General features: G+C 43.3%; 1 protein-coding gene across 4 annotated transcripts; it reads right to left on the reverse strand.

The window, feature by feature from the left end:
* Positions 1 to 1,231: 1,231 nt before the first annotated feature.
* On the reverse strand, positions 1,232 to 21,098 carry elovl5 (ELOVL fatty acid elongase 5). 4 transcript variants are annotated; one of them, XM_018749481.2, is made up of 9 exons: positions 21,034 to 21,051; positions 20,300 to 20,379; positions 15,956 to 16,020; positions 15,151 to 15,338; positions 6,639 to 6,716; positions 5,295 to 5,466; positions 4,137 to 4,261; positions 3,361 to 3,495; positions 1,232 to 3,017 (listed from the first exon to the last, which is right to left on the reverse strand). In XM_018749481.2, the coding sequence occupies exons 3-9, from the start codon at positions 16,011 to 16,013 to the stop codon at positions 2,889 to 2,891; spliced, it is 885 nt and encodes a 294-aa protein (XP_018604997.1). In that variant the 5' UTR covers positions 16,014 to 16,020; positions 20,300 to 20,379; positions 21,034 to 21,051; the 3' UTR covers positions 1,232 to 2,888. The 4 variants fall into 4 exon arrangements, with proteins under 4 accessions (XP_018604997.1, XP_018604996.1, XP_018604998.1 ...); XM_018749480.2 differs by lacking the exon at positions 21,034 to 21,051 and adding an exon at positions 20,924 to 21,025; XM_018749482.2 differs by lacking the exon at positions 20,300 to 20,379 and having other exon boundaries at positions 21,034 to 21,098.
* Between the last annotated feature and the right edge of the window lie 975 nt (positions 21,099 to 22,073).

Genomic DNA, 22,073 nt, shown 5'->3' on the forward strand with positions numbered 1-22,073 from the left:
GAAGTGTTGTGATTGATTAAAAAACTACAAAAATCAGGGCAAGTATGTGCAGAATCTGGGAGCTATCAATACAAAAACTATATGCCAGAAAGCACATTTTTACTGCATAAGAAACAAGTCCATTGTTACATGTGACCAATTATAATTTCCAAGCATGGCACGCATTTGCTTTACAGCTTTATAGTAAATATTATTTAAAGTGTTGCTGTGACTTGCAGAAACAGCTACAGAATGTTAAAGTAGTTAAACTCAGTTAACCATAGCTGCCATACTGTATGTCCAGACACTTCTAGAAGCATTTATATTTATTCATTTAGTTGACACTTTTCTCCAAAGCAACTTACAAATTGTCTCAAGGGTAATTTTACTGGAGCAGTTTAGGGTAAATGCTTTATTCAAGGGCACTACAGCTGGAGGCAAGACTTAAACTAGCAACCTTCAGGTTTGAAGGCAGCAGCTGTCACCACTACACTATCCTATTAGTGCACTCTGATATACCAGTCAAAGTGTTGCTGTGACTCACCAACCAACTGTCCCAAGGGGGGTTGCAGCAAGCCAGAGCCTAACCTGGCAACGCAGGTCCAAGGGGGGATATACCCACGGTGGGACACCAGTCCATCGCAGGGCACCCCAAGCGGGGCTCGAACCCCAGACCCGCCGCACCGCAGGCCCCGGCCAAACCCGCTGCGCCATTGCCTCCCCTGCTGTGAATCAATCACTTTTAGGAATATTTATCAAGAAGCTGTCCTGTTATGCAACTTTACTCTTAGCTACAGCTTTGGTTGTTTAATATCACTAGCCCTTCTTCTACACTACACCTTGAAAGAGAACTCATGGAGTTGTTTCCACTGACAGGAATGCAGATGGAAACACAAAAACCCTACATATGTCATCCCTACAGCTTAGGTGACACTGGCCTGTTGATTGTTTATTGAGATTTCCAAGACAGATACTGCCATCTGGAACAATCAGCCCAAGAATAAACACACTAAGAACTTCAGCAACAAGGGAACTTTTACAGTGTCTGATGTGGTCCTTGATGAATTCTTTTTTTTTTTTTTTTTTAAACTGTCCAAAACAGAAATATAAAAGTGACCAATAACATCAGTATTAAAAGGGCAATTAAGAGGGGTAAAATAATGAGGTCAACCACCCAATGAAACATTCGTTCTGTGAAAATGTAAATACATTCATTACTTTTATATGCACATGCTATTTGTGACGTGACTTGTTGTACATCTTCTCCAGAACTTTTACCATTTATGTTGATGCTGATAAATAGGAACATTTTAAGCACACAAGCATTTCTGTTTACAAGTAGTTTAAGCACTATTGGCATAAATTTTATATCATCTGGCCATCAATTCAGTATATACCTACAAAAATCTCAATGTTATTTCATGTGAAGAAAGTCAAATACATTAGTATAGCCAAAAATCCACAGTAAACTGCAAATAGTGCCTACAAAAAATATGTTTTGATTGAATTTCATTTTTGCGGCTGGAATATTTAAATAGCTCAGTTTGTGTTGGAAAAAATTTCAGTGTGAGGTAATGAAAATCTATATTTGGTGCATGAACCTTGACAATGCAAAAGACAACTCTTCCTTACATAGTTATTTCCCAGATATTACTGGCTCTGAGTGGCTCACCACTCTGAGACATTTTAGTATAAATCTAAATTTCAAAAACCATGGTCCGACAAAACAAACTTATTTCCAGTCTCATTTTAAGCTCTAAATTCTGTGAAATATGAGACCGCATATGGCTGTTGCTGTAAAGAGGCCTCAAGCAAGAGCTCTCCTGAGTGGGAAAAATTCAGTCAAAACCTGTATGTATAACATTAATTTGCTCTCAATGGTTTAAGTCAGTATTTTGGCAAATTAAAGTAAGCGCCATCATCAAAATCATACAAATACCTAACTGACTTGTAACATAATTACTGACACAATAATGAAGGCTGTCATACTACTAACAACACATAGCGAGGATGATGATCCCAAATGTTCTTCAAACACTTTACATCCCATCTCATGTAAACATTAAGAGTAAATACTCATTAAAGTTTGGAAATGTAATACATTAATCATTAACAAAAAGTTAACTATCCTTAAAAGCCTTACTACTAATAAAAGAGGTCAATTATGCTATGCGCTGGGTAATGCTGGCTTGATAAAGTTCAGGTGCTTATTCAACAGGATCCTGATATGGAATGATTTCACCTCAAAACAGATAAACAGTAAAACACGGTATTTTGACATGCGAAGTGTGCTGCTTTTGAACTGATGGAATCAGTTATATGTAGTGCGAACACAAAACGTAAGGAACATTAATGTATGGTTTCAAGAACGCCAGAACATTCAGTCATACGGCTATTCAGTCAGATTCAACAGTTTGAAACCGTCATTCTTTGAAACACTCTGAATTCCTCTGAAGGTACGCTGGTGTATTTTTCAGTTCGTTTCACTGTAGGTAACTATTCTTGTTTTTCATTTGCATATGTATACATCACTAGGGTAGTTCAGGAGCCGGTCTGTTTGACCTTCTAAATGCAAGCAACACCACACCGAAACAAGGTTAGCGGAATATACTCTGGTCTACCATAAATTTACCTAATTGAAAGAGTATGGACTTGTGTATTTTTGTTCTGTTAACATTTTTTTCAGCAGTTTAACATAATGAGCTTAGATTCAATATGAATAATAAACAAGTTGTTATGTGCAAAACGTCTACTGGAATCTCTAAGATGCTACCGTGGCTCTTTGTCTAGAGTGGATATAGCGCTCTTTTCTAAGTCATTTCTGTACAGGACACTCAAAATTAACGTCCTAGTAAAATATGGCGATATGTAAGGTGTCAGGTGGTTAACCAGAGTAGAGCGGCGAGGCCTCAGTCTGCCCTCAGTTTCCGGTGTTTGATGTTTTCTTTGGACGACACCCCGTTGGAGTGACCGTTCATGGAGGCCGCAGCGCCGTTCTGATGCTCTTTTCTTTGCGAAACACCACGCTTTTTGTAAGTCTGAAAAACAGCAAACGGGATCGAGTGGAACCAGATACGACCGACTACAGCTGTATTAACATTAATATCTCAGTGGGCGAGAATAATCAAAATTAACTGCATCAATATCCATCCATCCATCCATTCAATATCAATAATCGCTTGTCCAATATAGGGTTGTGGTGGTACAGAGGCTATCCTGAAAGCATGGGCCTTGAAGCAGGTTACACCCTGGACATTACAAATATAACATTAAAAAAATATTTCATGTGTAAACAATGTAAGTCACGTTACACACCCCTGTGACCACAAATCTGCATGTACCAATGGTTACAGGTTAAGAAACCCTGGTACGGTAACTCACCTGTACGTAGAAGTTAAGGAAAAGGATAATGAGAGTGATCATGTAACATATCTGGAAGTAGAGCCACCCCATTGGGAAGCCGCAGGGCCACACTACAGCGCACGTCGTCTGAATCACAGTCAGGACAAACTGGAGCTACACGTCAAAGAGGGGGAAGCAGGACTCAGTCAAATATCACAGCAATTACACTTTAGCACCACTTTCGGTGTATTTTTCACACTTCATTCATCATTTCACTATCGGTTACTGCTCCTTCAGTGCAAGGCCACGGTGCTCCTGAGTCTATCCCAGGAGCAAAGGGTATGGCAAGGTATGTGCTGGATGGGACACAAGTCCATCTCAGGGCAATCTCTCTCTCTCACACACACACACACACACACACGCACGCACAGCACACAGAAAGGCAGCAGTTAAATGCCATTTGACGCATGTCTGGAAATCAGTGCCCCAGATGGGGAGGATGATGCCTTCCAAATCTGAGGTATAACTGAAGGTCTGTTTGCAAATGAATCCACTGGCCAGACTCCAGCATAGCAATAACCATAATTCTGTATGCTCTACAGAGCCCCTGGCTGCCAGTGCGCGTGTGTCTGTGTGTGTGCGTGAATGTCTGTCTGTGTGCCCGTCGCACACTGACCTTGAGGGGACCAGAGGCGTTTTTCATTCTGTCTGACATTAAACGGCGATCTTGAAGCATCGCCTCTCGCTCCGATTTCACTCAGAGTGGCTTTTCCACCCTCCCCGGTCGCTGTGATGCGCAATGCTTTGCCACTCACCAGCTGTCCTTGCGTGATGTACTTCTTCCACCAGAGGTAAGGCCTCATGGCCGGGACGGCCGAGAGCCCATAGTAGGAGTACATGAGGACGTGGATGAAGCTGTTGAGGCAGGCGCCAAAATATGCTGGGGAAGGAAGCATGTTGCAAAAAAATCAGTCTTTTCTTCCCTCTGATTTACCCCAAATGTGTCATGGATATATTGTACAAAAGTGAATGGGTCGGCACACTAACCGATTCTCTGATGACATACAGGCGCTGCAGTGATTAAAGTACGGCCCCGTAACCAATAAACTAACATAATGAGGGCCACACCTAAATTGTGTACCCAAAAATATATGCTTATTTTCTATCTCTCATAATAAATGGTTTTTCATTTATTTGGTCAGCAAAGAGAAAATGAAATAACTTTTTTGAATTATGTTCTTGTAACAAAGTGTGAAAAAGTCAAATCTCCTTACTGTTAATGTAATATCATGTGTTACAGTACTTCTTCCTTATGATATTAGGGATCATTTAGGATGATTTTTGGGGTGAACGTGGGATGGCCTTGGAATTAACTGGAATTTCTCCTCGCACGAAATAATGGAAAAAGTTATTTCATTTTCCAGGTTTTTGATATTCAGTCTGTTTCCAGGAAGAGATTAATACTAGATAATGGGGGAAATGGATAACGTGCTGTTATTATTATTATTCATCAATGTAATACATTCATGCAAAGTTATTAATTTAAATAAACAATTAATTTACCTGACCATGGGTGTATTTCAATATGTATTTGAATTTAAATTTTTTCCTGAAGTTACAATAGTACACTAAGTGTTTTATAATGATTTACCCTTTTATTCAGCTGGCTAATTCTTACTGTATGAATTCAGGGTAGGACGTTAAGGGCACTGCAGCAGGAGCGGGATTTAAATCCATGTCCCTTAAATGCAGGGCAATGGCTTTAAGCACTACCCCACCTACAGGCCCACATCATGGTCAAGTATAGTTAGAATCCCTTTTGTTGGGTTCCTGGTGGTCTTTGCTAAAGGGAAACCTCCTTATGACTTCTGTGTTTCTTAAACAACAAGCAGGTCCAGATTTTGCTCTGCTGCCTCCTGCTGGATCTTTGACCACTTGAACAAGTTGGACAGGAGAGATGGCGCAGCACTCACAGTGTCCGCATGGCACCCAGTTCATGACAAACCACCAGATGTTGAGCATGGTGGCGTGGTGGTAGATGTGCAGGACCGTGATTTGGTGGTTGTTCTTCCGCAGGATGAAGAAAAAGGTGTCCATGAACTCGATGAGCTTGGAGAAGTAGTACCACCAAAGGACATTTATGATCTGCGACAAGAAAAAGGAGAGCTGTTCACATGTGGGGACAGCAGTCCAAAGCAAAGCAATCCTCCCGTCGTCACCGAAACAGAAGTTTTTGCAGTTCTGTCAGATTGGCAACCAAGGAGACGGCAGAAATGAACACTTGCTTTTGGCGTCCTTGAAAAGCGCCACGAGAGCACGGCTAAGGTGCACACCTGCAGGGCGCTCACGATTTGAATCGCAGTGCAGCTGGGACATGCATTCCTTAGCGTGAGACGTTCCCAAGAGATAGCGAGAAAATCGTGCGCGATGACGCAGCAGTGAGCACAACACCCCCTTGGCGCCTCACCTGCCTGTGTGTGCAGCTCAAGCACAAGCGGTGACCTTGATGGTGGGCTGAACCTCAACAGCAGGCCTCCAAGGAGGACCCCGCCCTGTGCTCTGACCACACACCTAAATTTACATTTATTCACTTAGCAGACACTTTTCTCCAAAGCAACTTCCAATGAACTCTATGTAGTGTTATCAGCCCACACACCTTATTCACCATGACTTACACTGCTAGATACACTACTTACAATGGGTCACTCATCCATACATCAGTGGAACACACTCTCTCTGTCACTCACACACTATGGGGGGAACTGAACAGCATGTCTTTGGACTGTGGGAGGAAACCAGAGCGCACACACACAGGGAGAACATGCAAACTCCACACAGACTGAGCAGGGATCAAACCCACATTCTCTTGCACCACCCAGGCACTGTGAGACAGCAGCACTTTTCACTGTGCCACCCTTATACATTTAACTGATGCTTTTTCTCCAAAGCAACTTACAGCATTAGTCTACCTACAGTTATCCATTTATACAGCTAGGAAATTTTACTGGAGCAATTCAGGATAAGTACCTTGCTCAAGGGTACTACAGCCAGAGGTGGGGACCGAACCTACGACCTTTGGGTCCAAAGGCAGCAGCTCTAACCACTATCCTTCCAGCTGTGCGCATTTGCGCTGATTTAGCAAATGGCCAAATACTGACCATTAATATCACTCATTTATGCTTTCTTTTTTTTTTACCACGTATAACAATATGGATTTCGCTCCTTTGTAAATGACAATGAGTGGAATCAGGAGTACAAACAGCTGCATCAGTGGATCACCATTGAGGATCATCAACCGAAGATGCCTTCTGTCCTACCCTGTCATCAGCGGCCCCTCCGCTCCGTGTGTCCTGGCAGAAGAAGTTGTACTTCCCCTGTACCACACCTGTAACGAGCTGGAAAAAAAAGAGAAAACCGTTTAGGACACGAATCTACACCTTTTTATGTTTAATGTTAAATTTAGGGAGCTATTATTGTTTTTTTTATACAGCGGACACCTTAGTCCAAGGTGATTTAAGATAGCTGATGACTGCAATGATTTACCCATTTTACAGCAGGGTATTCCTGGTGTGAGTGTGCATGTGTGTGTACACCCCCAGGAATGCACAGAAGGCGGCACCGGTACACCACTCCCGCTCTTCCATTGCCTTGGAAACCATGCGAGCGGTCGCTCTGAGTCACATTCCACTTGATGGCACTTCCTCCCTCCCATCCATCCCTCCCTGATGTATCCATTAAGGGTTGGTACCCTGGTCAAGGATACTATCACAGCAGTGGAGGTGTGAACCCAGACCCTTAAGATTGCCACGTGACAACCCTCACATCGACACTATTTCCCGGTCCATGTATTTTACTGTGTTTACTGTAACATGACATTTGTTTATTAAGCAAACACTTTTCTCCAAAGCAATTTAGAACATTGTTTGTACACTAAGCTACTTAGTGATTTACCTTGAGTACTTTTACTGTAGCAGTTCAGGGTAATACCCTGATCAAGGGTGCTACAGCAGGCACAGGGATTCGAACCCAGTTCTTCGTACTGAAGGGAAATGTACCCCCCCCTTTTGAGTTTCAGAGGACCTATCCTTTCCTTGTTTGGTTTCTCAGAGACAAAGTGGAAGCACAACAACACAAACACGCACTTGTGTAAAGCAGGCGGCGCTCACGCACTTGCACTTGTGTCTCCCTGTAAGTTTCAGACCCGGTTAGACAAATGAGTCACTGAGAAAACAATTAAAGTAAACCTGATTCAGTTAATGATGCAATGACAATTACTTGAAGGTGAACTAATAATTCTGTTGGGCTTTGATTGCCTGGAAGTGGTTGCGCAATCCTGTGGTCGGCCGCTTTTCCAGACATTTCCCATAATGCCTTTGAGCAAAAACCCATCCAGTTTAGAACTGTGTGCAGCGACAAGCAGTAACGTTGGTCTCGTCCCTCTTACTCCACACGAAGACACGTTTCATGAGTTTTCTCTTCCTTTTTAACCTGTCAGTTGTGCCGAATTGTCGCAATGTATTAACTCTGGGGAAAATTTCCTTGCGTCTTGCTCTAGGTTTTATTTTAAAAAAATTAAATGAGGACTGATTAGGGTTGAAAATTAATAAAGTTTTTATTGCTTTTTCAGTAATCACTAACAATTTATTTCCAAATGCAGCTCATATTACACATGGTGCTGTATTATGTCGATTTTTTTTTTTTTTGTTATCCAGCCCACCGGAATCCCCATTTAGGCAGATTAATTGAGACTCTACTGTAGCGGAAGTATCCGAGCGGATGCGCAGTGCAGTTTCTGTTATCTGGCCTAAATGGGAGCGCCGGTGGGCCTGATATAATACAAAGAGATTTTTAAAATATTTTTTTTAAATCCCTTTATTACATTAAATGCAGCAACATCCATCCATTCACTCAATTTCAGTAACCACTTACCCTGAGCAGGGTCGCGGCAAACTGGAGCCTATTCCAGCATTGGGCACAAGGCTGAGGCAGCGTACACCTGGATGGGATGTCAGACCATTGCAAGGTAGCCATGCACACGCACACACAACCAAGCAATTTTGCATCACTAATCAACCTGAACAGCATGTCTTCGGACTGCGACAGACGCAGGATCGAACCCAAGTTCCTGCGCGCCACCCAGGCCGGCACACCTCATGAGTAATAAAATTTAATCATAAAAGTTTTCACTACGGACTACTCAACCCCAAAAAGCCAAGTTATCAAGTTATAAAAACATACATTAATTAGTTCATCAGTATCTTCCCCAGCACCTCTTGAGAACTTTAACATTCAACCATGTCATCGTAGGGATAGCCTTACGTCTCCACGTATTTCTCGAAAACATCACGACACATACAAAAAATAAGAAAACTACATTTAAATACACAACACTTTTGACTGGCTCTATATAATTATACCTTGATCCCAAAGCTTCGCAGACAAAGACCTGCAAGGTGACCGACCTGCCCAGCATTTCACAAGCGAGTCTGGATCCCACAGCGGCGTGCAACCACGAGCAACAAACACAGGTGCTGTTAGCAAGGCCTTCGTGAAAAGCACCAAATAGCTGCTCCATCTGCCTGCTGCCATTACCAACACACTGTAAGTTTTTTTTTCTCTTCAAAGCAAAGATTAGAACGTAATAGCACTATGAAAAAGGGAACAACTATCTCATCACATTGGTTGTGCTAAAAAGATCCAGAAGTTCACACTCCGCAGATAGACAGGCGTGCAACGGGCCACTAACGAAACGACACGGGGCCGACGCGGTTTAGTTTTCAAGAAGCCGCGGGAAGCTTATTTTCTTTTCTCAAGCATCTCCTTCTTTGCAACGATGCACTTTTTTTGCGGCGACTTTTGAGCTTGGAGCTGCTCTTTGTTTATTGTTGCACAGCTGCGTCGCTCGAGCTCCAAACCGCTGATGGTGCGACTCAATGCAGCCCTTGTTTATTTTACATCTTGTTTTAAGTAGCAAGTGCTTCTATTTTTATCTGGCCCGGTCATTAAAATAAATGATTCATACTCTGTCTAACAGATAAAAAATCATTCTTATTAATGCACAGATGTCCACCTCCTTTTGTATTTCATTCCGTAGCCCAATGTAACCATCGTATCCAAGTTATAAAATCTCATATTTTCACACACAAGATATACATAGCGTCTCAAAAAAATACATCTGCAAACTTTTTTATCATGGAAGTGCCCATATGTTGCCGTTCACCACATTTACTGCCAATAAATCATGTAAGAAGCATTTTTCTGTGTATTTTATGTTAGACGCTCTCTCTGGCGTCTGACACACAAAAAACATACAAAATCGAGTCATCTGCCACAACACTTCGTGGATGTATGCGTGTGTGTGTATAAAATAGGAAGTAGGGTGGAAAATGACCCAACAAACCACATTACTTTTTTTTCCCACAGCTCGGGGATCCAGGTTTCGTGCTCCTTACGCCAGGTTAAGCGGTGGCCTCATACGAGCGGGATCAGAATGGCAATTCCAGCTTTGCGAAGTTCGCAAAGTACAGCTTTTGTTTTTGCTCACAGCAGAGTTCGTTCAGTTTTGTGGTAATTTTTGAGGTTGTACTTTTGGGGTATTTAGCCACCATCCTGCAAAATGTCCGTCTCTCCCTGCAGGTGAGCTTTGACTTGCGATCGCTGTTCTCCTTCACCGATGCCGTTTGTCCACGTTTGGTATTTGCTGTCATTATTTTTGCAACTGGTACATTAAATTATTTTGCAGTTTTTGCGAGCGATGGAACTGCAATGCAGGGACTGACAATTTAACATCTTAGGAACGGTGTTAATTTGTTCACGCTGCTCTGAAAACTCAAAAAACTAACAGTCAGACCTTTTTTTTTTTTTAATAGTTGACATACACTGATAATTTGGCAGCAACCTAATACGACTCACCTTTCAAACTGCCTTTGTAATTGTAATTTAGTTTAAGGATATATAGTCAAAGTCAACTTTACTGTCGTTCTGCCTGTACGCGAGTTACACATACAGGAGAACGAAATTCCGTTTCTCTTTGGACCCCTGTGCCGCACAAAACATGCAGTGCGCTTTCAAAAAAAAAAAAAAAAACAGATAAACAGACGAGTGCAGAAACAAGACAAGACGGGGCCGTACGCAGGCCAGAGTCTGGTGACAACGGACGCCATATATGAAGTATACAGACAATGTGCAAAATGGTATAAAAAGATTTCCGGAAAAAAATAAATATAATATAAATACAAAAAGGCTACATGGGACATGTAATTTTAGGTTATAAACTTCAGGTTATATACTGTACATGTTTACCACATACATACATTTTTTTTTAATACATATATAATGTGTATGGGGGGCAGCTGGTTGCACAGTAGTCACAGCTGCTGCCTTTGGACCCCCAGTTTGCAGTTTTAAATTCCTCCAGTGAAATTACCCAGCTGCATAAATGGGTAAATAATTCTAAGTAGCTTAACATTGTAAGTCGCTTTGGAGAAAAGCGTCACGCAAACGTAAGACGGCATATAATTTCACGGTTAATCGTAACTGTACGTTTTTTTTTTTAACGATTTCATTTATTTTCATTTGTGTTTTTTAGGCAAAATTTTTCTTTAGTTACTCCCAACACCCTGGAGGTTATTACTGCAAGCCACTTCTGCACAGAACCGCTTCTCCTGCCAAGAGGGAGTAAAAGGATGAGTCAACGGGCCGAGTTCACCGTTTCAGATCCGCCTGACCTTCTTTGGTCAACAGTCACGCTGCACTGTACCATCTCCCTGGGAACTTAAAAGTGCTTCTCACATGCGAACGGCAACGGCGCTCACACCGCTTTAGGCAAAGACCCGCGGGACACGTGTCGCTGCCAAATACGGCCCTGGGCGCGCGCCACGCGGTCGGGTAACGCCCGTCTTCGACACCCCGGAAGGTCGAGGATGGGGGGAATTCTCCGCGAATGCCTTTGGCTCAGGAGGCTTGAGCCGACCTTATCGTCTTGGCTTACACGCCTCCCTCGCTTATTACGCAATGGGAAGGCGTCACGGAAAAGCGCGGCGGCGCCGCCGCTCCGAGTCAATTCGCAGCAACGCTCCCCTCACGCAGGCCGCTTTAATGTGCTTACAAGGACAGACAAACGCGCATTCCGGCACACTGTTAACAAGCTCTGGATGCGGTAACGATCAAAATAACCCGACACTTATTTAGCTCCTTTCGACTAAAGCAAACAAAAGTACTATTTTAAATGCAATTTAGAGAGACGAGCACTTTTTCCGGGATCAATGCGGGTGACGCTGCTCGGCGGTACTTGAACCTGCAGCCCTTTTGATCCGGTGCCTTAACCGCAACGCTGCCTGCCATTTCTCAACACAGAAACTTTAAGGTGCGCTTCTCAACGAGCTTCAGGAAAGGTCTGGGCAGACCCGGAACAGGAAGACCTTCTGTCGGGGCAGTGGGTGAGCCAGGGTGCACGCTGCCAAACCTACGACGCGGTGGGGGCAGGCGGGGGCAGGCGGGGGCGTGTGCGTGTGCCCGTCGGGGTTACATGCATACTTCAGACATATTCCAGAAGATTATTTTCAGATTAAGGCTACGGTGTTATCCAATCTCTGACCTATCCACTTATGACAAATTAAAAAGCCTTTGCCAAGAGACTGGCGGGGGGGGGGGGGGGGGGGGGTCTGTACCTCAGACAAAGTGTGCTGGCGTAATGTGTAACTTTATAAAAAATAATGACATCCTCACAGCTCCCGATGTTATCCTGTCCTTGCTTGCCTTTCCTGCCAGGAACTGAAGGACTATGTAATTTTTTCCATTTTTTCTTTTTCTTTTTTTTTTAAATGCAGCACATGTATGAGATATTAAAAGAGAAGGCCCTCATAACTGTAATTTTTAACCTTTATCTTATACAGTTGGTTCCCCCCCCCCCCTTACAATGTTAGATCATCAACTTAATGATTTACCCAGGATGTTCTTACCAGTGTGGGTTGGAATCCAGCTCAGTTTATATAGGGTTTGCATGTTCAACTTAGTGTCTAATTGTACTAAACTATCTGTTCTTAAGGTTTTATGTTTAGTTTTCTTATAATCTCATTTTAATTTTTCTTCGTTTTTCCAGACCTCTACATTCTGACATATCATTTTCTTAGCACCTGCATATTCTAATACAGACTAAAAAAAAAAGTGTGTTTAAGCTTTAAGCAATATATTTTCAAAGGCGGCAGCAGGTGGCATATTAGTTATAGCTGTTCCCTCACAACATGTGAGAGATTAAGGTTCAAATTCCTACTCCTGCTGTAGTACCCTTGATAAGACATTTACCCTGAAATGATACAGTAAAAATGACCTTGCTATGTAGAAGGGCGAGTGGAAGTAATAGTTAAACACACTAGGCTTCTTTGGAGAAAAGTATCTGTAAAATACTAAATAAATAATGATAAAGTTAGACGTTACCTTGCTAATATAGAGTATAATGGACTTTCGGCATATTAATTACACAGGAAATCGCGATTCGCGTTCAGAGGAAAGCTATGCAAGAACGCGCCTCTTCCCGAGATCCCCAGGCGTCCCGACACCGAACGGCTACTTTGCACTTTAATCGGAATCAGACGACATCAATAAGAGCAGCGGAGCAGCCCAGCAGGACGGTTCAATGAATCACACGGCGCGTGTGTGTGCCAGTTGGCTGCCGCGTGACGCAATGCAGAGACAAAGAAGAGAGGAGAGGAGAACAGCGCTGTGTGTTTGCGCGTGTGTGTGTGGGGGGGTTGTCCTATTCGGATGAAGAATAAACAACCTTCAGATGTCGAGGTGTGACAAAAACTTTCACGTGATCTCCTTTACCCATCTACGTGGAACTTGGGGCAGCGGTTAGAGCCGTCTCATTCCGCTCGAAGGAGCTGGGTTCGAATTTCTGCTCTCGCTCCAGTACCCTTGATCAAGGTACTTAATCTAAGCTGAGAGAGTAAAAATTACCCACCAGTGGACTAATCACTGCAGGCAGCTTAACAGTATAAATTTCTACACTGAGAAGTGTCAAATAAATTAATAAATGAATGAATAATAACTATGCTTCGTAGCGAGGAGGGCAGCAAAGGACACGCCGGTGGAGGCAGAGGGAACGATGGAGAACAGATGGAACGGTTTAATAGTTTACACTCAGGCCATTCATCAGGAGGCAAGTAGATGTGTGGTCACCGGTGCAAATCGGCATCTCGTCTGCGGTAACCCGGTTAAATTTGCTCTTCTGTCCCCCCCTTTGTCACAGAGTATCAAACCCATTAGATACTAAACTTTTGAATAAACCGACTGCACAAAGCGACAGTCTCGTTGAGATCTACAGGTATTTTGCCGCATCTTCTCGCCGAGCGATTCGCATTTATCGTACTCATTCACGCCGCTGCGTTCTCAGCTCCGAAACAAGATCTGAAACAAGGCGGATAAAATCTCGTGTCCTTCCACACCGCTAAATATCGCACAGCCTGGAGCGTGCAGGAATCTCCTCAGAGGAGAATCAAACACAGGACTATTTGGAAAAATCACAACCTGGAGTGGAACTGCGGGTGAATAATTTTTCATTATAAAGTGACTAACAGCCATGCCCAGAGGTCGCAGGTTTGAATCCCACCTCCTGCTTTAGTGTCCTTGAACAAGGTTCTTACCCTGAATTGCTCCAGTAAAATAACCCAGCTGTATAAATGGGTAAATCATTGTACGTTGCTTTGGAGAAAGGCATCAGCTAAAGGAATAAATGTCACCACAGGACAAAGGACACCACAGCGGTTTAGAACAAATGTGTGAACCACTGATATTTTTCTACTCTTTTCGAAATTCTCAGTGAAGGAAAACATCTCCCTCTCTGTACACGCACACGTACAGTATGCACAGTCATCAGATTCTGGCTGGAGCTGTTGCGTTGCAATCAATGAATTATTGTTCCTGTTGTAGTACCCTAGAGTAGGTACTTACCCTAACCTGGTACAGTAAAAATTGCCCTGCTGTACAAATGGGTAAATAATTGCAGCTTCCTTATACCAACCTAACAGTCTAAGTCTGTTGATTGTGAAAAGCATTAGCTAAATGAACAATAATAATAATAATTACTCAGGGGCATTTCTAAGCTGCATCCCTCTATAATGTCAATGCAGCTGCAGAATGGATTTTGTAGTTAAAGTTACCGAGGGAAAGGTGACATCAAAAATCACGTCTTTTATCCACGTTGATGGAAACGAAGAATAAATAACAACACTAATGCCATTTAGCAGGACTGACAGACGCACCATCCATTCCACTTAACTATCACACTGAACACCGCACACCTCGCTGCTTTCGCGCTATTCCAGAGCAGGGTCGCCGGACCTTTCGGCCGTGCCGAACGCAGGCGGTCCGCACCCGTCACGGCAACCTGCCTCGGACTAGCGATGTCACTTGAAGAGGAAAGGGGACACATATCTGTGCCCTGGCTGCCATCGCAGCAGCGAGGCTTAACCTCGAGCGTCAAGTCGGCTTCCCCGCTCGTACACGAGGAATTCCGATGTGTGCCGTCCCGCCTCTGGACTGAAGCCTGAAGTCTTTCAGCACAGCGTACCTCGTGTGCGCACGCAGCGCCTCCCCTGCCGCCAGGTTTTTTGTGCCACCGAACGATTAAATAGACCTTTGCTTTATGTGTCGACTAAACATCGCCGTGGCGGCGGTGACCTTGCGCCGGTGGCTCCGTCTGCTTGCCTGCAACATAATCTCTGGGGTGACCTGCCTACCCTCGAACCAAGCGACCCAGACAGCAGCAATATAATCCCCGGGGGCTGAGCGTGCAGCAGTGGGCGGGCGGATGCGCCGCTTCCTGCCTACCTCGTAGAACATGTAGAGGGACAGGAGGGTCAGGCTGAGGTTGTAGATGACCAGCAGCCCCCGGCAGGAGAACGCCTGCCTGCTCCGCATGTACTTGGGCCCCATCCACACGATGAGGAGATAGAGGAGCGTCAGCAACAAGGTCGGGAGGTAATTGTCCAGCAGCAGCCATCCTTGAACCCGGGGATCTGAAACAAAGAGCCAAAATGTGACACGCAGCAAAGGGGAGGGGGGGGGGAGGTCACCATGAAACACACAATTGCCATGTCAGGTGACATTACAAGCGCAGCAGAGAGCGCGAATCTATGACAGAGAAGCTGAGTGAGGGAACGGCGAGACCGACTGCTGAGCTCTTCGGAACAGACGTTCACATTGAACACTTTGTCCAAAAACCACTTGTAACCATTCGATTTCTACGCTGCCCACTCCCATTAATATGTTCTTCCACACCGGTTAATTAGATCAGTATGAAGACAGGCCTCTACAGCACTCATAGACAAGTTCTTTCCTGCTGGAACTCAGATCTGCAGGTCAACGGAGAGGCTGTTTCACCAGAAATGGTGAATCATAGTGAAACATGATGCCTGCTTCTAACACATCTGTTCACACATGGAACAGGAGATGAGGGCACTCATCCTCCAAGTGATTCTTTTTTTAATATCCGTCTTTCAGTCACTCTCTTGCCAGCTGACTCTTCAATTAATTCATTCCCCCGCAACCACACTTTAAAGTTCTTAAAGTTCTTCTTAGAGTCTCGTTGCGGGCTCAAATGGTATTTGCGGTCAGTATCTGCTGCTCGATTTACCTCTGGGACCCATCCACGAGTCTATGTACAAGTTCAGTTTGTGGTTCAGCATCTCCATTTCCAAGCTGAAGAGGAAAGGGAGAAGAAAGAAGCATCAATCAGACACTGTGCATGTCATATTTGCAAAGCGCTTTACACTTCCCGCTGGATCTGTGCATATCTCTCAAGCCTAGAGTACTGCAGTCTTAGAGGAGAGGAGAGTCAAATACACACATCAGTGGTGATGTACGAAGTATCACACAAGTCCAGAGGGTGTGCAGAAAGCCCTCCCAACTTTTTAAGACTTTCAGTTCAAAACTCATGAAACAAAATCCAGAAAAAAAAAAAAAAAAAAAAAAAAAAAAACGCACTCATTCCCCCATTAACCGGTCCTTTACTGGAACAGACCGAATATTAAAACTGGATAAAGAAATTTCTTATGTCATTATTTTTTATGGGGAAAAATTCCAATTCATTCCTAGCCCATCTCAAGTTTAGCCTAATATCACCCTAAATCATACCGAATGTCGTAAGGAAAAGTACTGTCACATTAAAATTTTTACACTCTTATTTCTGGAAAATAATTGTTAAAAATGTTATTTTTTTCCCCCCATCACTTCCACAGCTCCCTTTTTTGAATGACAAATGTGTTCTCAAACCTTTTTTACATTTATATTTATTCATTCTACCAATGAGACCTACCCTTTCTGTCACTGCATTTAAAACTAGAAATGAAACCCATTTCAGTAATAGATCCTAAGTGATAGTTTCACAAGTCATCCTCTATTTTCTCTTGGCACCACAGAACATCACTTCCCCAGTGACACCAGCGTACTGCTGCTAACCGGACAGGTCACCTACTGCTTAAATGCGAAGACTGACAACATCCACAGAGTCTTTAGCTGGGAACCCATAACTGCCTACCACCAACTAAAGAATCGGCTTGGACAATGGTTTCACCATCCCTGGATTTTAGCTCCACCTTGATAGACATTCTGGTCTTTATACTAGACAGATCCACCCAATCACTATATTAGAACACCCAGGAGGGGTGGGTGGCCACTTGTACTTGGACCCCACAAGGTTTCGTTCTCTTCCCTTCTTTGCAACTCTGAGTTTTGTTGTTTTCCTCTCCACGGTTGCCAGTTGGCTTATCCTAATAATGATCTATCCGTCACCTTAAAAAAATGGACATCTGTATTGTACCATTCACTCCTCTATTGCACCACTCCTTGGAATTGTGTTTGGCACTCTGTCAGCCTGGGGAGAAAACAACTCTATAAAAATTACTTGAATTGAACTGAAGGAGGGGGAAAAAAAAAAAAAAAAAAAAAACTTAACACTTCTAAGAGAATTACTCAAGCTATTTGGACGTTCATTGTTGAATAAGCTGTAGTAACCCACTGCTATGGATGTGTTGAACTCATATCACATATCATATTTGATCCACCAAGCTTTGTTGTTAATACTGGAAGCTACCAAAACTAGAGTAAGACAAAAAATTATACATTATCACAGCCAACCCGACCAGATTGGTAGGAACCCAAAGGATAATACTGGACTGGGTACTGGATACCCCTTCTGATCTAAACAAGGTAACACAACCTTGACCTACCTTGATCCCAAAGGCTCAAACATGGAATGAAATTCCTTGAAGTTTTACTTAATGTATACAAGTACATGAGGTCTACGACTACCTGAGTGATCAAGTGCCTGTTGTCACTAGCAAAAACCTTTAGACCTTGAACTCTACGTCGTAACTGTGCTTTCCTTCCAAAACACCCCATGCTGCATCTTCATAAGTGCAACAGTCAGTTCAAATGTTCTTCATACGAGTCTATCAATCCTGGTTATTTATTTACAGCTAAAAAACTGACTGCTGAAACAGTTGAAAACCAAAACCTTGGCTTTAGAAGGGAGAATAAATTGCTGGTTTTCTCCATCCTAATAGGTTCAGATTTTTTCGTAGGGGAAGACTGAGGAAATGATATTGAGTATATAGACATAGATGATCTGGTCAGAACAATTTGTGTGCAGCCACTCTTGATGCTTATCAGTTTTTCCTGGCATGCGTCCTTCCGTCTTGGGTGATTTTTATACAGCACAGCCCTGTGCCACACAGCAAGAGCCCAGTGATGACAAAGAGGCCGTCTATGACAGATGGCCTCACACTCTCTCCCTCACGCTCACTGATGGTCACAGTAGCCCATAGAGAGCCGGAGCACTTTTGGACCGCATGTCGACTTTGACACGGATAACACACAACTGCAGTGACTAACTGTATCGTGTAATCCACGCATCTGTTTCTCAGATCCAATTTGGCTTTTCTTCAATGTTAAGAAACATTACGTGTGTTAAATTATTAGACATTCTCTGACTCACCCAGTTGCAGAAGTCAATGACACCAGTCAACGGTCTGATGCTAGAAAGCGTAGCGCTGAGCACGGAATGTCAATCTACTATCCGAGTCAAATTACGAGGCTGAGGATAAGAAGAAGAGCTCACCGACACTCAAAAATACATTCTTTGCAGAAGCCAGTGTTACACAACGTGGTGACTATTGAACCGTGAGCCTTGGCGGCAGCATTAAAGAACCTCAAGTAACCTACTATTCTTCTCCTTATCACATGGAAAAAGTCAACGTCTTCTAAATGCATTAGCATAACTTCAGATTTCTCCAGGCCCGCCCATAAGCACTGCTCTGTTCTCACTAAACTGGCCCCTCAAATCTGGTCTTAGTATTTGCTTACTCCCACAAGTTAGTGCTTGATATTTAAAGGCCTTTTTTTTATAAACTTAAACATATCACACATATTTTACCCAACTTTGGCAGAAATCTACCATGGATTGGTCTGTTACAATATGTGCAGCAAGTGCTTAACTCATTTTAATTGATTTTGAGTCATGTTGGGCAGCAGAAATAATTCCCTATATAATCAATTTCTGTTCATGCTGATATATCAGTTTAGACCAAGAATAACTGTATTTTCTTGGCAGATATCTTCCATGAAATTCGAAACAGATTAAAGTTTTCACTGCGATATGTATAACACGTAATTCAAAAAAAGTACAGAACAGTATATAGAAATAACTACATTCTTTCTTACTTCTTTTATTAACAATCTGTTCCCAAAATCTGGTCAAATGGATATAAATGTCATCTGTTATCATTAGAGTAAGCATGGCGGTAAAGCAGTTGTATACTAATAACGGGTATTTACTTTATCTCACTAAGAACAGTAAGGATTTCTACTTCAAAGTGGTCTAAATTACACAGTTTCAGATTTGAGTATTCTGGATTATCATACTGTTGATAAGTTTTATCCTTTTCTTCTTGTCTGCTGCTTTATTAAGATACTAGGGAATTCCAGCAATTTGAAACAATACTATTAAATCCTCCTGATATCATTATTGCTGATAATAATAATAGGAAGCCAGTCATTCAGTGGTAGGAAGATTTTGGTCATCAAGACTAAACAGGCTAATTTAGTAGGTCTGGAAAATTCCCTGTTTGTACATTAGGTCAGAGTAGAATCTATTATTATATTTTTTTCTTCTTTATATATGGAGGAATCGGCACAAGAGCTGAAAATTTACCCTGCAGTGAAGAGATGAGAGTGCAGTGGTGAGTCAAGTAAAAATTAAGTGAATAAGGAATGATAACAAACACAGAAATGTAAGAGCCTGTTTTAAAGTCTCTACTGTCATCATATACTGTATATACACATATAATATGTAATATAATATAATTTTCTTTCCCATTATGTATGTAAATAGAGCACATTAGAGGCTGCGCAACATACATGAGGAACCAAAAAACTGATGATCTCGAATGGAGCGCGAACAACTTGGAGCATCTGGACACTACAGTGAGCAACGAAAGAGAGAAGAAAAAGCATCGTTTCGAAGGACCAACGTGCCATTTTGTGTCATTCGCAGAGCTCGCGGGCAAATATATATCATCAAATATGAATATTACTGTACAGTACAAAGTTGAAGAATGCGGACCCACCTTTGGCTTTGCGAAAAGAGCAGCGCCGGGAAAAGAACACACCGCCTGTCGCGTCGCAGCTTCGGAATACGGATTTTACGGCTTAAATGAGGGGTTTTTTTTCCTTTCTGTGTAAAACGTAAAATGTGAAACGTTCACGTGCGCGCGTGCCGAGAGGTATCAGCGGCGCGAGCCGAGGAGGAGGAGGAGGAGGAGCGCGCGCGCCGCGGTCATGCGCGAGCAGCTCCGCCGTTTTTAATATGGTCTTTGTAGAGCGGAGCGGCTCGGAAGGGCAGGAATCCTCGTTGCATCCCGTCGCGCCAGGAACATGACAGTAAAATATGACGATACAATGAAACGCGGCGAAGATTTACCTCGTTCTTGCTTCTCTTTCAGGGTGTGTAACCTGGACGGGCAGCGACCGGCGGCGGAGAAATGGACCGAACAGCTCTGGCTGTCACACACGGAGTGTGTGTGAGGGAGGGAGGGAGCGAGCAAGCGAGCGAGCGAGAGAGAGAGAGAGAGAGAGAGAGCGAGACGAGAGTGTGTGTGTTCATCGCTGATACATCACCTTAAACAAACTACACGCACACCTGAAGACATTTTTTTTTTTTCCCCAGACGACCCCCATCGTGTTTGTCTTGTTCATTTTTTGAGCTTTAAATGGTCATTTAAAGTTTAAAATTGCTCGTGCCAGGCTTTGATTTTAAAACACCGGCTATGCTATCTTTCCAGAAACAAAGATTACTGTTCTTTCGCACATTGGAACGTATCTGTTGTGATGGAGATGACAAAAGCCATACATAATAATAATAATAATAACTGAGTTCATCCGAACCGCCACGACCACCACTGGACCACCGAAGTGTTTAGTCAGTTGTGGGCATATTTTAATTTATGCTCTGAATCAGAGTCTGATTAAATCAGTGATTTGCAAAACCGTCGCACTTTTTTGTTGTTTCTCCCCCCTTGTGTTTTAGAAACTCTACATCACTCACTGTACTTGTTTTATTCTTTCTCTGTGTTGTCCTGCATCTGTCGCGTCCTTCTGAGTACCAAACGCACATAGAAATACATGAAATGAAAACGAAAATGAAAAATGTCGGACCTCGCACGTGCTCCGCGCCGCTCTAAGGCTCACCCACTTGGACAGGACCCTCGCGCCACCGCGTGTCACCCCATCCGTCTGGCGTGAGCGCGGACCAATCAGAGCGCTGCGATTCGCTCACCCAACCGGGGTCACGCTGGTGCGGGGCGGTGGGCGTATGTGCGAGGGCCTGCGTGCGCGCGCACGCACAGAAGCCTGACCCCGGCTGTTCTGAGGTTTGGAGGGTGTGGTTATGAAGCGCGGGAGAAGAACGCGACCCGCTCACAATTGCAGTGCTTTCCTTAAACATGACGTATTAAAAATAATGGCGATAAAAGGTGTGGAAATGATGCGTTTGACAAATCATGTTGTATAAAACGGTAATTTTAGGAGACCAGCGTTTCTGCAAAGATGGAAATTGAACGACTTCTGTTTTTGTGCGTATGGAGATGTGATGTGTGGTGCAACAAACTTATCATCATTATATGCCTCTCTGAGAGGCATATAATTTTGACCCAAGGAAAACGCAACCATAAGGTGTTCTGGGAGTTGGGTGGAATGCCTCGATACCTTTTCTGCAATAAGAGCTGTGATGTGTCGGGGTTGAGGTAGGGACTTTGGCAAGGCCACTCAAGGACTTCTTCACCTTTTGTGTCTGAGCCACTGCAGTTTTGCTTTGGCTCTGAATTTCCCAACCAATATTTGTTTTATGCAGACAATCAAGTTCCCTTGTAGAATTTTCCTACACCATCCATCCTTCATTAATTTCTGACAAAATGACCAGTTCCTGTTATTGAAACACATCCCCACAGCATGATGCTGTCACCACCACGCTTCGTTGAAGGGGCGGGTTTTTTTTTTTTTAGTTTGGGAAGCAGTGTTACACAAATCGATGTATGATTTAATAGCAGAGCATTTTCCCCCACCTTTAGCACTTTGCTGCACTTCACCATGAGCTCTGAGACAGTTCCTCTTGAATAGTGACTTCTTTCTATTCCCCTACCCATATATGCTAATCTTAGCATTATGCAAACAGAACAAATAGGCAGCAATTTGTTATA

Source organism: Scleropages formosus, chromosome 4 (genome assembly GCF_900964775.1).
Source record: "Scleropages formosus chromosome 4, fSclFor1.1, whole genome shotgun sequence".
Taxonomy (NCBI): domain Eukaryota; kingdom Metazoa; phylum Chordata; class Actinopteri; order Osteoglossiformes; family Osteoglossidae; genus Scleropages; species Scleropages formosus.